At 38.8% G+C, this 16,547-nt stretch overlaps 2 protein-coding genes across 2 annotated transcripts; both read right to left on the bottom strand.

Annotated features, from left to right (window-relative positions):
• Positions 1-35: 35 nt before the first annotated feature.
• Positions 36-9,321, bottom strand: LOC136711953 (inositol polyphosphate 1-phosphatase). Its single transcript, XM_066688548.1, has 6 exons — positions 9,181-9,321; positions 4,550-4,768; positions 4,263-4,323; positions 3,613-3,807; positions 3,039-3,213; positions 36-2,375 (listed from the first exon to the last, which is right to left on the bottom strand). Exons 2-6 carry the CDS (start codon positions 4,751-4,753, stop codon positions 1,841-1,843), a joined length of 1,170 nt encoding a protein of 389 aa, XP_066544645.1. The 5' UTR covers positions 4,754-4,768; positions 9,181-9,321; the 3' UTR covers positions 36-1,840.
• Positions 9,322-11,006: 1,685 nt separating this feature from the next.
• Positions 11,007-13,946, bottom strand: LOC136711945 (leucine-rich repeat-containing protein 15-like). The gene has a single exon (XM_066688537.1). The coding sequence runs from the start codon at positions 13,944-13,946 to the stop codon at positions 12,837-12,839; it is 1,110 nt and encodes a 369-aa protein (XP_066544634.1). The 3' UTR covers positions 11,007-12,836.
• Positions 13,947-16,547: the final 2,601 nt, after the last annotated feature.

Genomic DNA, 16,547 nt, shown 5'->3' with positions numbered 1-16,547 from the left:
GTGGCTACATGTAATTATTATACTCTAAAAGCAAGCACACTAAATATTTGTTTTATTAATTACGTGTGCATGTCACATACATGTTTAACAATACAAATTATATGCAATATACATACATCTGCTTACAAACAGAATAGTCTTTGAATAACACTGTAAGAAACCAAAGAGTTATCCCTTAGTTTATTATATTAATTTTGCATGGATAGAATACTATAATAAAATTAAAATCTGTATATTTAATCTTAAACTTTTACAATTCAGTTACATCACAATCATTGCATTTTGCACTTCCTTCCTAAACAACATGTGATTGTAATGCCAACAGAAAATGGTCCCAAAATCATTGTTGCTAAAAATAGTTAATCATTTGCACCATGTGTGTCATTATCACCACAGTAGAATCAGTCGTAGTGGCAAATAAACATCAGTTACGAACTAGTGTGCAACATCTTCCATAACACTTTAAAGAACAGTGCAAAATAATACAGTTTACCAGACATGTATGAAAATTATGATTGCAGCTGTCCTTACTGGTAGATTTGTCTAAATGTCAGTTATGGCCTTTGAGCAGGAGAAGGCCAAACAATAACATATATGGTGTCAAAGAATCTATGAAAATTGCACCGATCGTGGTTCTCTAGCTTGTCTTTGCATGAGCACATGAACTACATGTAGCATCAATCACTCTTGTCTCATGTTTGAAGAGCTTAGAAGTGCTTGATTGAATCGTATGGAATGGAACTAGCCCCTCGACGACACAGAGATACAGGGCAGGTATGATAAGAAAGTCTTTAGGTGGGGACTGCTGACAGTGGGGAGTGCCACTCAGAATCATTAGCTGATCTCATTCCTTATCAGCTTCACAGGAGAGAAAACTCATTTCCTAATCTTCACACAGTTAGAATCACAAAAGGCGATACAGGAAGTGGGTTCTCTAACAGAGCACGTAAGCAAACCCAGGTTATTACAGGCAGCAAGTTTTGCCTTCCGCTTCACCGCACCAGGTATTATCTTCAACCCATGCATTATTTAATTGACAGCTGTGGTCTCAGATCTGCAAAGAGATTAACACACATAGAAAACACACAGGAGCGGGCTAAGGGAAAGGGTGCTTCATTTAGACAGGAATGGCCATGGTAGTTGAGTTTGCCTCTAACCGTCAGAGAGGAACTGATCAGGCTGTGCAGACTACACAGGAAGCCCGCTCTTGTAGAAAATGACTTCGATTTCAGTTGCATTTTCAGTGCACTTAAAGGGCCAGTGTAGAGCATCTGCATTTTGCATGCTTCCCCAAGATGCAGTTTTATCAGAAGCATAAAAACACATGGGTAATGAAGACACATAGTAAGTTAGGAAATAAAAACAGAAGCAACAAATCCTTTTTAAAGGCAACTTTGTCACTCAGTCATGTATGTTATCCTTATTGAAATACTGTATACACAATGTCAGTCAGTGAATGCCAAAAACAAGGAAGGTGCAGTGTGAGTTTAATATTATTAAACTGTAACGTAATCTTAGTTTAATCCGAGTTAAAACACTCACATTTTCATCAGTGGAGTAGCAGTTCAGAGTTTACACCCCCTCCATCTTGACTCAGATCGGTTAACTGGAATAATTAGTTTCCTCTAGGCTGAATCAGTGTTCAGCCAACAATGAGAAGATACCGTTGATAAATAAGTATAGTTTGAATAACAATATTAATTATACTAAATGAATGACAGGATAAAATAGTTATAGATGAAGTGTGTGAATACTTTCAATTGCAAGTGTTTCTGGATTCCCACAATGTCTCTCTGTGGCTTAACAAGAAATGGGGGAGGAAAAAAAAGCATTATCGTGACTATACAGTTACCCCGGAGAGCAGCTTCAAGACTGCATCCAAATGACTCTGCGATCTGTAAGCAACCAGACCGCCCTTATTGGCCCACTTATCGGACCCACTGGCTTCCTGCACAGGGAGGTTATACACCAACTCCGGACGCTCCTCTGGTTTCCCGTCTCGCCTCATCCTCAGGCACTCTTTCAGGTCGGCCATCCCCCCGCCAAGAGAGCGCAGGATGGCGTGAGGGGAGCAGCAGTCCCATTTGAAGGTGGTGTCTTCGGAGAACACGTACACGTTCACCAGGCCCAGGACGACGCACAGGCTTTTGTAGCCGGCCCCAGCTGCGTAGTGGATGCCTCCTCCGCAGGCTTCTTGGAGCACAGCCTTGATGCTCTCTGTTTCCCCCGTGCTCAGAACGGCTGAGAATCCCTTCCCAGGAGAGCTGGAGGGGTTGTGGGATTCCTCTGTGGTGCTACTGGCTTCAGAAGACAGCTGGAGAGATGAAATGTTGGTGGATCCATATGAAATCCCCCAATAGTACTGTCCACTCCACCTGGGGAAAACACATTTATTTTTGTCCAGAGTTAAAATGAGTTTTCAGGTCTCCACAATACAAAAATAACACAGAAATATAACCCCCTTCTAAAGCAATGGTTCCCGAGGGTCAAGTTAGTGTTTCCAGGGACCACTACCGGTGCCAACAACCAAAAAAAATAGTAGTGTAGAAGAAATATCATACATGTTAAGTACATACATTAATGGAAATTACTTTGACTAAAGCAGCCTTAGAGTTCCTATAACATACTGTACATTTTCTGGTAATTAAAAAGATTATCAATGTATTTTGAGGGCCTTCGTCTGGACCACAAGATGATGTCACAAATACTCCACAAGCTTGTCATTATAAACCAGACAAGCAATTGTAATTTGTCTCTGTTTAAATGGTTATTTCAATTTATTTCAGCAATGCTTTACAAATCACTTCCTAAGAGCTAGTGCTAAGAAGAACATAAGAAAGGAAGCCGTTTAACTTTGCTAGAGGCTGTCAGTATTTTGTTCATAAGTTATTTGGTATAATTGTCAACTGACATTTAAATTTGATAGCCGAGCTAGAAAGCTGTGATGATGTGTGTGCATATGTTTAATTCCCATCAGCCTCTTCTTCAGCCTCCCAATTCAATAAACACGTTTTAAAAGATGAACACAGGAATTTTACCTTTGTGTTTTTGGATCCAGAGCTGCAAAAGGCTGGTTGACAACCCCCATGATGGGCACCCCAGATTGCAGATTGTACACCCCAATTAAAATGGTCACACATTGAAGTCCCTGGCTGTAAATGTTATCGTCTGGTTTCGAGTTACTGATCCCTTTGATATACTGAAATGTTGAATCTAAAAAAATAACAATAAAACGGGTAAACAAACATGGTGTCAGTTAAAAAATATTTTGGGAATAATTTACATGATGAATTTTGCTGTAATTCCCATACTAGGAATGACTATTCAACTGATTTTAAAATTTCCCATAAACCTCCAGCAGCTGTCTGGTATTGATGGGAAAACATAACTCAAAGCCATCTATTTCAACCCCCTACTGGCTTTGCTTTCATACTTTTAGTATTATTATTATTAGTGGTGATCTAGAGTCAAAGTAAAGATTATAGATCACTTAGAAGCAACGCAAAAGTAAACCGGTATTGGAGGACTCTGGGCCAGATTTAAACATGTTGCCACATCTGTTCCAAACACTAAAGCGCTGCTGCGCTCCCTAATCCGATTACAGTCATTTACCTATGGGATCCACCCACACTCCCAGGCTCTCCAGAGGAATGTCGATGTCCCCCGTCCCCAGGTCAGACAGGAGGATATCCCAGTGGGCTGTCCTGGCCAGAGCTTCGGCTGCTGCCATATTCCCATCAAGCACTTTGCTGAGGAGCATTGTGGTCTTGTGCTCTGTTTCACATACTTGCACTTGAATCTTCTCCCCTGCAGAATGAAAGCAAATTAATTGTAAGGCTTTCTGGATCAAATGGTAACACTTTTGAATTAGTAAAGCCCTATCAATGTGACCCTTAGTGATTAGGACAGAGCACCTGCTTTGGTAAATTAGGAGCTGTTACCTGAATAGTTAAGAGTATTATTAATTCCCCACAGCGATACTCTAGAGGGAGGTATATATATCAGTCTATCAGGCACAATGCCAAGCTATCAAATACTGCTGTGTTCATGCATGCTCCTTTTCATGCTTCTATCTGTAATACAGGCTGCTCATTTTCATATGTCTTTAAAAGAGAGAAGAAGAAAACACTATTCTCAACAATGACCGCACAATGCTCCGATATCTATTGGTGAAGAATTACACAATCTGGTGAAATGATGTGCAATAATGGGGGGGATAAGTGCCTGCTTTCTAGATGAGCTGATATATTTTAACAACTTACCTAATCCATTCATGAATTCAATGGACTCTTCTCCAAATATGCTGTTTTCAAGTTCTGGAAACTTAATGATAAAAGGTGGCAGTGTGTTAGTTGTATAGTATAACACACTAAACTTATCAGACTTTTCTGCAGAGGAATACCTCATTGTGTAGCATACATATATGTATAAACATATCATACACAAACCAGACACATTGGCTCTACAGCATTTTTGTTCTCCTTGATGTGGTTTATGGAATCTCTCCCTTCTGTATTTAAAGGATAACCTGGATGTACAAATTACATACTTGCTTTCCAATGTCATGCTTTATAACTTCTTGGACCAGGACGTCTGCTAGTGTTTTGAAGTCTGTTACAAACTTCTTGTTCTTCTCTCCCTCTTTCTTCTCCTCTATCAGCAGGCTGAAGAGGGCCTCCTCCTGCCTACATGCACGAGCGATATTGGCTGCCTTCTCAGAGGCCTGCACCAACGCAGACATCAATTGTGACATCTTTCAACCCACAACCTGCATAGGGAAGAGGAAGAACAACAATATATTTTAAGATGTCTGTAAACTTATTTTTTTAATCAAACCTCAATAACCTATTTTACACTTCCCTAACAAGAGTGTACAGCACTGTAAAACAACAACAAAAGTTTTACACATTGCTTTGCCCCACCCTGTACTAACCTGTTCAACATCCTCGTTTCCTGAGTTATTGAAAAACATATTATTTTCTTTATTGCTGCAACTGTATCATGAGTACAATATATTTTTAGAGGTGTGCAAGTTGCATCTGTTATGTATGAATGTTAAACCTCTTTATTTCTGTGCATACATAAAACCGCAAGGTCAATTTCAATTGTCCTTGAGTGATGCATAACTTTTACACCAGAGAATAAAATTAAAAATACTACATTCTATTGTTAACAATACACATTTATAATAGGGTTCAAAGGGTGATTATGTACATTGTATAGATGAAAATGGTCTGCAATGTGTCACAGTTACAATGCATTCATTCACTTTGAAAAGCACAATTACTGAATACATTTATTGATCTTAACAAGGGAGCAGTATAATGCTCTATTTTTCTTAACAAATTGTATTATATAATATATACATTTACAAATATATAACATCAGTTTTAATATATTCAGTTTTTCATATAATAATGTAATACATCATTCATAATTCGAGTTTCTTTATTTGTTTTTTTGTTACAATTTCTCTGTACTTTTGCAGTTGATTTTCTGCAAAGCTTCGTAATTTTAAGACGTAAACGCTGTTCTCAGTATACAGTGAGGGGAAAAAAGTATTTGATCCCCTGCTGATTCTGTACGTTTGCCCACTGACAAAGAAATGATCAGTCTATGATTTTAATGGTAGGTGTATTTTAACAGTGAGAGACAGAATAACAACAAAAAAATCCAGAAAAAAACGCATTTCAAAAAAGTTATACATTGATTTGCATGTTAATGAGGGAAATAAGTATTTGACCCCTTCGACTTAGTACTTGGTGGCAAAACCCTTGTTGGCAATCACAGAGGTCAGACGTTTCTTGTAGTTGGCCACCAGGTTTGCACACATCTCAGGAGGGATTTTGTCCCACTCCTCTTTGCAGATCCTCTCCAAGTCATTAAGGTTTTGAGGCTGACATTTGGCAACTCGAACCTTCAGTTCCCTCCACAGATTTTCTATGGGATAAAGGTCTGGAGACTGGCTAGGCCACTCCAGGACCTTAATGTGATTCTTCTTGAGACACTCCTTTGTTGCCTTGACTGTGTGTTTTGGGTCATTGTCATGCTGGAATACCCATCCCCAACCCATTTTCAATGCCCTGGCTGAGGGAAGGAGGTTCTCACCCAAGATTTGACGGTACATGGTCCCGTCCATCATCCCTTTGATGCAGTAGTTGTCCTGTCCCCTTAGCAGAAAAACACCCCCAAAGCATAATGTTTCCACCTCCATGTTTGACGGTGGGGATGGTGTTCTTGGGGTCATAGGCAGCATTCCTCCTCCTCCAAACACGGTGAATTGAGTTGATGCCAAAGAGCTCGATTTTGACCACAACACTTTCACCCAGTTCTCCTCTGAATCATTCAGATGTTCAGTGGCAAACTTCAGACGGGTCTGTACATGTGCTTTCTTGAGCAGGGGGACCTTGCGGGTGCTGCAGGATTTCAGTCCTTCACGGCGTAGTGTGTTACCAATTGTTTTCTTGGTGACTATGGTCCCAGCTGCCTTGAGATCATTAACAAGATCCTCCCGTGTAGTTCTGGGCTGATTCCTCACCGTTCTCATGATCAGTGAAACTCCAAGAGGTAAGATCTTGCATGGAGCCCCAGACCGAGGGAGACTGACAGTTATTTTGTGTTTCTTCCATTTGCGAATAATCGCACCAACTGTTGTCACCTTCTCACCAAGCTGCTTGGCGATGGTCTTGTAGCCCATTCCAGCCTTGTGTAGGTCTACAATCTTGTCCCTGACATCCTTGGACAGCTGTTTGGTCTTGGCCATGGTGGAGAGTTTGGAATCTGATTGATTGCTTCTGTGGACAGGTGTCTTTCATACAGGTAACGAGCTGAGATTAGGAGCACTCCCTTTAAGAGAGTGCTCCTAATCTCAGCTCGTTACCTGTATAAAAGACACCTGGGAGCCAGAAATCTTGCTGATTGATAGGGGATCAAATACTTATTTCCCTCATTAACATGCAAATCAATTTATAACTTTTTTGAAATGCGTTTTTCTGGATTTTTTTGTTGTTATTCTGTCTCTCACTGTTAAAATACACCTACCATTAAAATTATAGACTGACCATTTCTTTGTCAGTGGGCAAACGCACAAAATCAGCAGGGGATCAAATACTTTTTCCCTCACTGTATATGGTTCCCATTAGCAAAACAATTAAATGTATATATTTTTAAAGCATTACACTTAGAGCTTTAAATGCCAATAGGCAGACTGTAGTTGATTTAAGTGGTATATGCCTAATTTAAGTAGGCTAATTGTACTGATTTAATTCTATCGCTGAAGAAATAAATACCTATCTATATATAGCAATGTGTGTGATTAGGTCAAATGATATAACTCACCTTGCTGTATAATAGGGCTGTGCGATATGACGATATATATCGTATGACGATAGAAAAACGTCTATCGTTTCATATTATGCTCTATCGTTTATATCGTGGTGTCGCAAATCGCACTCTTTACGGCAGGATTTTTCGTCATTTGGACGCTTTGCGTTCTCCCCGGTTCTTCCACACGTGCCGGGTGCGGCCAGAAATGTGCATCAGAAACACAGACAGACATGAGGAGAGAGAACTGACACACAATAACCAACACAACCATGAGTTACTTTAATGCGCAAGCGCACACGGTCCGCCCCGCTCTCGTCGCCGGGCTGAACTCCATCTGCAAGCAGCACCCACGACAATACCCGATCGCACCCCCACCCCCGCTAATTTAGACGGATATAATTTGTATAAAATTAAAGAATAAGAGTTTGTTTGCATTTTAATAAATTGGAAAGCAATGCAAACAGATGCAGAAAGTTTCATTAGATGGTGAAGTGGTATAACAGCTTTTATTATTATTATTATTATTATTATTATTATTATTATTATTATTATAACTATTTAGTATTAGCACGTGCTGTACCGGTAAGTAGAATCGAAACGCGACACTCAGAGAAGAAATGTCCCTGTCTAGCAGATGTTAATGCGCCACTGTAGACCCAGCTGTGGTAAATATAACTGAATCTGTACCATTTTACAGCACATGTGTTGCTTGATTACTATTACTTGTGTTATTGTTATGTGACAGTAAATCATGTGTATATGTATGTATGTATGTATGCATGTATATATATATATATAATCCCATAACATAACACACATAATAGTAATCACACACCACTTGCACTGTTATATATTGCATTCTGCATATATTTACCATGACAGCCTACATGTAGTATTTGTTAGTTTTGCATATTTAATGATTAAATAAAGAATTGTTGTTTAAATGTCTTTGGTCTTATTTTGTAGCTTGATTGGATAAAAACAAGGCATATCGATGTATACATCGTGTATCGCCCAACCTGCCAAAAATATGGAGATACCATTTTTAAGTCATATCGCCCAGCCCTACTGTATAATGATAAGAATAAATTAATTTGTGTGCATCAATACTTTAATTCTTTGTAATTATTGTATACACAGTAAAGTAGTAGCATGTAGCCTACTAATGAGATTGTAACGCATTAAAAATAGCTTTGGCAATGAATTAGGTCATGAGATTATATTCTGTAATTAGATGTAAATCTCTCTTTGGGTACACAGATTTAATAGGTTTTACTTAAGTGTATTGATTATGCATACATACCACTTATAACGTCACGGATTCAACTTAGATTAAACTATTCGTTTTGTTTATTATTAATGCAGTACTTATAAGCAGGCTACCTTCATTAAAACGTATCAATTTTAATAAAATGATACATTCTCAAATACAATGTCTTTTTAAATATAATGCGTAAATTATCCCCATGCATTCACAAATGGACCAGGTTAATTTATTTTTTTCGCAAACCTACGTGCAAAATAAGTTAATATTAGAATAATAAAAATCAATTGCAGTTATTGTTATGTCAATAAACTGGCTAGTTAATATATGTATCCAACTTAGCATCTCTGATCCGTAACAGAAACAGTACAGATTTCACTTTGATCTACATTGCATAATTAAGATCAATGATCACGCTGATTAGCTTAACAAGATGCATGTAATTAACAAAACATCGTACCGCACTTACCATTTTGATGGGAAACCTTAACATTGATCAACTGCACAACAGAGCATAATTATTCATAAACAGATCATGTATGTAAGAACGTAAATTAAAATATTATTATTGTATTACTGGCACCCCTTACCTTTTTGTGTAGCGAAAAAATAATAAGTATTTTCCTCTAACTCTAAAACGCGCCTGTTTTCAAAGACATCCTGTTCAGTGCTCTATCACCATCCACAGGCGTGTCAAATCGGCTCTGACATTTTACTGATAATGTGTCATCTTTCAGCGCCGCCGTATTAATGTACAACCGTTTCCTCATCGACGAATGATGACGTAGTCAAGCAGAAGCCGGCATGGGCGCTGCCATTTTGAGCTGTATCAGCCGTTAGGCATGAACATATGATAGCGAAAGAGCAAAATTACATTTAGCTTGTACATACTTGACCTTACCCGTAGTGCATGCTTTCCTTGAACTGCTTCTCAATAAAATGTTAGTACAATAGGGCATGTTTTATATGGCAGTGAAAGCAGTGCCTATAGAAAGTCTACAGCCCCTTGAACTTTCACATGTTGCTGTATGAGTGCCTCAGAGTTTCTAGCATTTGAAATACAAAACTGACATATAATTGGATAAGTCTCCACTCCCCTGAGCAATTAAAACTGTGAGCCTGTTGGGATAGGTCTCTATCAACTGTCCACACATAGATTTGTCAATATTTGACCATTTGTATTTACAAAACTGTTCTAGCTCTGTCAAGTTCCTTGGGGAACTCTGACTGGACCACTCAATGACATTTACCTTTTTGTTCCTTAGCCACTCCAGTGTAGTTTTGGCTGTGTGCTTCGGGTCATTGTCCTGTCCTGCTGAAAGATTGGTCCCAGTTTCAGTTTTCTTGCAGAGGGCAGCAGGTTTTCCTCAACGACTTTTCTGTACTTTGCACCACTAATTTTCCCTGCTAGGAAAGGTAGACTGATTTGGACTATTTCAGTTTCGCTAATCATGAGAGGAACCCTGCCTTTTGAATGTGGGTCCCCTCCAGGTATCCACACCCCCTCCCAGGTGTGTTGCAAGATGGCAGCATCTGCCAGGTGTTTATTGTTTGCTGGAGCTGTGTTTTAATGATTAAAACAAGAAATCAAACGTATTGATTTCAAGTTGTTTAAAGCAACTTTGTTGGTGTTTTTTTGGACTGCATAATCTTAACCTGCATTCTATTTTACAGTTATCGCTACCTAAGACACTATGGGATGGACATTTATCTTTTGCACCACGGATAGTGCAGACACTACGTTTTTAAGGGTCTCCAGATTTTTCTGCTTTCTGGCTTTAAGAGACTCAAGGGTGTACCCAGCCTGTCCGTTAAATAAGAGTGTAGAAGCAAGGCTGGTAGCACCACCAGGTTGTTACACAAGTTAGGCAACGGGGTTGAGTGTCCAGGTGGTAAATGAGAGGGGTACCAAGGTAAACCATGCAAGGCTGTAGCTGAGCAGCCTGTCTTTAAGAAAAGTCACTAGTGATGTAGCTACCCTTGCTTCCTCCCACCTGGGGTTGAGCTGGGCACATCACTGGCAACTCCCTTCAAGGCTTTAGCCAACCTGCCTGTGTCTTCCTAAGTGGGAAGATACAGACAGGTTAGTTGTAAAACAAAAGGTTAGCGTGCTTTGGAATGTTTGATGGGTCAAAACCACACCCATACACCTCCCTCCAAGTTCAAGTTGGTAATCACCTCCATAAAAAAATAATGTGAAAAAAAAGTTCCTTTTGTGGCAATGGCACAAAGAAAAAGATTGCATTATTTCTAAAAAACTGATAGGAACCATTTAAATGATTCTCCAGACAAAATGTGAAACCACAACTGTTGAATAAATAAACATTCAAATCAAAACAAGATTAAAGTTTTATTGCAGAAAGAGAAATGAACACACAAATGCAACTAAGTAGTGCATTAAAGGATTACACAAGTCTTGTAGACAAGTTTAACATACCTGTACTATATAAAACATACTTTGACAGAATAAATGTGAAAAAAATAATAATAATAATTTAACATGAACAGTAACTTGCCAAAACAAGTCGGATTTCAGCTGCTGCACACTGCTTGTTCCGATGATAGTAACACCCCAACAAATGCCACCAAAGAAGGGAAAGGTTAGCAGTTCATGTCTATTCACACGACACGTCACGTCAATGCATAAAAGTGTGGCATAATTATTTTAGAATACAGTACTTCCAATGGTAGCTTACACATGAAACATACAAATTCATTGGTAAGTCGCTGGTTCCATATATATGATGAGCAATACGTTATTTAGCCTGCGTTTTTTGTGTACAGACTTGTCCGTAACCCTATATAGGCAAATATGCAGTCTTGTGAAAAAACGCACCCGCTTCTAAATGGTTCATCAGACTGTAGATATTTGCTATCGAAATGTCAATGACAACTCTGCAGATGGTCTAATAATAAATACATAAATTCAGCAAATAGATCTAAATAATAACATTAGCATATCTTTATTAAAAAAAAAAAAAACTACATGATTTCATAATGAACAAATATGGGATACTCATATGCCATGAGAGTTAGTATACTCTTGTCATGGGATTGAAAAATCTGTCATTTTATTTGCAACAGGAATTTGGCATTGTAGACCGAAAGCAGGGACAGACGTGGTGACAAACTTCAGAAGAGGACCCACTGCTATCTTAAACATTCTACAGGATATATTCATCTGAGATCATCTGTAGCAGAGTCCATCATCTTTGCTTTGTGAAAAGATGCGTTGTCTTACCAGGCTGTCAGAAATGATGATTACACAAAATGAGATACATTCAAAGGTGCAGCCCTGGGAACAATATTTACAATATTTGTGACAAGAATTCAGGACCCAGGCTTTTAGACCTCCTCTAAGCCTTATCTTTACAAAGGTGAACAGGTGTTTGGATAAAAATGTTGCAGCATCTTTAAAGTTACAAAAGAGTTTGTGTCAGTCAGCCATTTTTTTTCTGTTAATTTTCTTCTTTAAGAATGTAAAGACTTCCACAGGCCCGTTCCTCATAACTGACTGAAACTCTGTGAAGTAGTTTCAATAACAGGATGTGAAAGTATAGCATCCAACAGTTTATTCTGTAGCCCCCTTACTTTCTTACTTGCAACACCGTGGAATAATTCATAGAACCTTTGACGATTATGTTTTCCACACTTTTTTGGAACATAACACATTTGTAACTGCGCCAGATCAAAATATGCAGATTAAACAGCCCATAGAGACTCACAAATCATTATTCTGAAAGATTTATGGGATATTCAACAACATCATTGTTTTTATATTCATACAAATGAGGACAAAACAGGTGCAGACACAGCCTTGATATAAATGTTTGATGAATATGTCATTGTATGTCTGCCTTTCTCAATTAAGTATTCACAGTTTGCTGAATTGGAAACATAAAACATGTTTTTTTTCTACCTTTCCTTGTGTTTTCTCTGGGGCCAATTTTAAGGGGCTTATCTGCCATAGCCAGCTAGTCTAGAGAAGTCCATGACAAAATAAATAATATATTAATCTGTGCTGTGAGCATTTTAAGTTTGTTTTTCACTCTGCTTACCATAGGTTTTCCTTATCAAGCTTTTCAGTTCCATTTTGGACAATCTTTGGATAAAACAGGATGGAGTTAATGGTCAATTTAATCAAAGTCATCCCTCTTCACAATCCATGCACCCTTTAGCAACCTCTTACTTGACAATACCTTTCAGTGCGTTTTGCTTTTCTGGAAGCATCTACTGACGATTTCCCTCATCCGGAAAGTCCGTAGTGTCTGCGCAGAGGTCTGTGTGTCAGCTGGTCCTGGGAGTCGTAGCTCAGATTACTCTCCTCGCTCCAGTGTTTGCCAGTGATCTTCTTCCCGTTCCTCTCTGCCATGACGATGGCCACCACAACGGTGATGACCACGGTGAGGGTGATGACAAGGACCGTCACTGTCTCCCTGATGCACAGCTGGTTGTCCACCTCCTCCAGTCTGCGGCCGTGGAGCTCCGGCGGCTCCTGGCAGGTCAGGTGGCTGTAGTCATCTAGAATGAGCCTCTGCACGCTCTGCAGCTTCCTGAAGACCCGCTGGAGGTCACAGTCGCAGTGCCAGCGGTTCTGAGCCAGCAGGATGTGGGTGCCATAGGTGTGGATGCTAAGGAAGGTCTTGAATTGAATAGTCTCCAGCAGGTTGTTGGTCATGTTCAGGACTACCAAGCTGGTCAAAGGCGTGAACACACCCACCTCAGTGCCATTGATCTGGTTCTCCTGGAGACTGAGGATCTCCAGCGATTTCAGCATGGAGAAGATGCTGTAGCCAAGGATGGTCAGCTTGTTCTTGTCCAGGTGCAGCTGCCTGAGCTGGGTCAAGTGTCCAAATGCCCTGATCTCGATGAAGCCGATGTCATTGCGGCTCAAGATGAGTTTCTGCAGGTTGTCCAGGTGCTGGAGGCTCCTGCTGGGCAGGGCCATGAGCTGATTCTCTGACAGCAGCAGGTCCCTCAGAGAGCCCAGGCCCCGGAAGAATCCGTCGCTAAGAGCCGAGATCTTGTTGCAGCTCAGATCCAGTCTGTGGAGGCTCTCAAGGAAGGAGAAGGCGCCGTCTTCAATGGAGCTGATGTTGTTGTCATTCATTAGAAGCACTCTCAGTCTGTGAAGGGCTGTGAAAGCACCCTTGGGGATGACCATCAGGTGGTTCCTGGAGAGGTCAAACTGCTCTGTGAATGAGGGAATCTTACTGGGAATATGGGACAACGCAGCACTGGAGTTCACAAATTTTAATTCCTCCAGGTTTTTGTACACTTTCTCAAGCCCCTCTTGTGGTGCCAATTTGGCCCATGAGACAGAAACGTGGAAGAGAAACCAAAAGTAGAAAATCATGTCTGTGTTATGAGGTGTGGCCTTCCAGAACAAACAAACAAACACATGATATCAATGTAAAAATAAGGTCAAAAGGGATTATTATTATTATGATGATGATGAAATGTGCTGAATGTTTGAAATATAATAATTAAACAAAATAACGGATACCTTTATAAAAAAAATTAAATATTGAAATAAATTTTCCTTTCAAGGAATTGTGGTAGACTTCTCTCCTTAATTTAAACAGAATTGCATTTTTTTCCCTAAACAGTCTGTTCTTATACTGAAAGACTGAGTCTATGCATTAAAAAAAAGAATTATTTATAGAAATATAGATATTTAAGAACTACTACTACAACTTCTACCACTACTATTACTACTGCTACTAACAGCAACAAAAAGATTAAATAAATTAAATGAGTAGTGAAACTGCATACTTTACAGATAATTTAAAGACTGCAAGAATTTGTGGTAATGGCAATGATTATTGGATCTACAACTTTTAAGTGTGTTCATATTATATAACATACACACACGCACACATACAGTACATCCCGATACACATGTACATGCACTTTCACAAATAAAATAAAAGAGCAGGACCAACACTTTCAATAATATCTCATACCTGTTAGATGGTAAAAAGTGGAATGCAATAGAAAAACACCGACGATGATGTCAAATTTTGGGTGAAAAAAAGACTGCATATATTAAGATTTAGCAGTGTAGCAACATAAACAAAAGTTACAATTAGTAAATTACTTCTAAAATACAAATGGTAGGCTGTGTAGCCTTGTAGCAATAACAAAATCTGGACACATGTCTAAATCATAATATATTCATAAAAACACATACCTTGTTTTAAGCAAAGGGGGGGGGGAGACAGATACAAAAACAAAACATAACAAACAACAAATTTTAAACTAGTACTCCTGTGAAGGGAATGGAAACCGTACCTTGTCTGTGGGAAATGCTGTACTCTGCTTCCTCTGCTAGGTGTCTTTCAACAGAGTGCCGCATGAGCTGGAAAAAAGTGAACCGTTCGGGGGAGTGAGAGTGAAGATGGGTTATTGTACAGGGGGGGCACCTGTTGAAATGAGAGAGAGTAGGAGAGGAGGAGTGTTAATAATTCACACAACTGGAGGAGAGGGGATGGTGGCTGCCAGCTGCCTGGTTTTAAGATCCAAAGAGGCCTGTTTCAGAGATAGGAGAACATTTCCTTATCTTCTCTGTAAGTTCTCTTATTACAGGGGGTACTGATACACCTAAACTGCCAAAGTGAAAGTGTTGCAGGGAGAGAAATGTCTAAAATGTTGTTGTTAAGTGTTACTACTGGATGGGTCTGAAGTGGAGGATGTTCACAGCTCAGTTGTTATGGGGCATAATAAAAAGTAACAATGTGAACATGTTCATACAGGAAAATCAGGTTTAACCAGTAATATATATGCAAATGATGTCATTTCCATTGAATAAAAGGCTGGTATGTACCGTTGAAGCTCAAAGGGCTAGAGTTCTGAAAAAATAAATACATTCAAAAACACTATTTATATATCCTAGTATGTGTACAGTCCTTTATTGTACTGTGTGGATTGTTTAATCTGTGCACACTAAACACAAAGAAGATAGAAATAAATCAATTGCAATACAACAGAGCCCTTAGGAAACAAATTCCAGCCTGGAGAAACATTTGCATGCTGGCACCAGAGACTGTTGTTAGAAAAAAGAAATGCCTGCAGAGAAGCTTTCAAAATTCCCGAAAATATGTTTTATGTTTCTTATCATGGCATAAACATTCTTTCAGTGCATTTGATGTCTTTTTAGCACAAAGGAAACCACATACAGATCTCTACGGAAGAGCATTAGGGCCACTTAAGAGAGAGAAAAAATATATATATTTTGAGAAAAAAACTTCAAAACTTTTGAGAAAAAAAGTCAAAAGTTTTGAGATTTAAAGTCAAAATAAACTTTTGAGAAAAAGTTCAGGTTCAAACACAACAGCGTCGATATGGCATCAATAGGGGCCTGGGTAAAACCCGAAATGCCGGAACAATGGAAAGATTTACAAAGACGTCTAAAACAGAAAAATACTTATTCTGGGCTTTCAGAAATGTGTGTTTTAATTGCAAATATTGTATTACATCATGTAAATAATATAATAATGAACTTTAATACTAATAATAACATTAACAACACCAATAAAATTATTATTATTATTATTATTATTATTATTATTATTATTATTATTATTATATATACAATTTGTTAAACTGAACAGGATTTGTAAAAGTAATAGTGGTATTAAGGTGCAATAGTGCTACAACAGTTTCATGCTTGGGAGCCATTTGTCGGACTGGGAAGAGACAACCAAATAAGTGTCCCCAATGCCACAAGTTTGTGTCTTAGATTGGGTTGTTAGCTTTCCAAGGGTTGCTTTCTAATATTGAAATGACAACTCCCCAAAATCATCATAGTCCTTTTTATGGTACAGTAGTTTTTTGCTGGGGAGTTATTTTTGGAACTGGAAACATACACCCAAAATAGTTTACAATATTTGTCCTTTCGAGCAATTAATAAGGCTTATTAGCGTTCCAAGGCATACTTTTCATTACACTACATTAT

The sequence above is a fragment of the Amia ocellicauda genome, chromosome 16 (assembly GCF_036373705.1).
Source record: "Amia ocellicauda isolate fAmiCal2 chromosome 16, fAmiCal2.hap1, whole genome shotgun sequence".
NCBI classification, from domain to species: Eukaryota; Metazoa; Chordata; class Actinopteri; order Amiiformes; family Amiidae; genus Amia; species Amia ocellicauda.
Note: the sequence above shows the minus strand (reverse complement) of the source record. Positions and strands in the feature narration are given on the sequence as shown.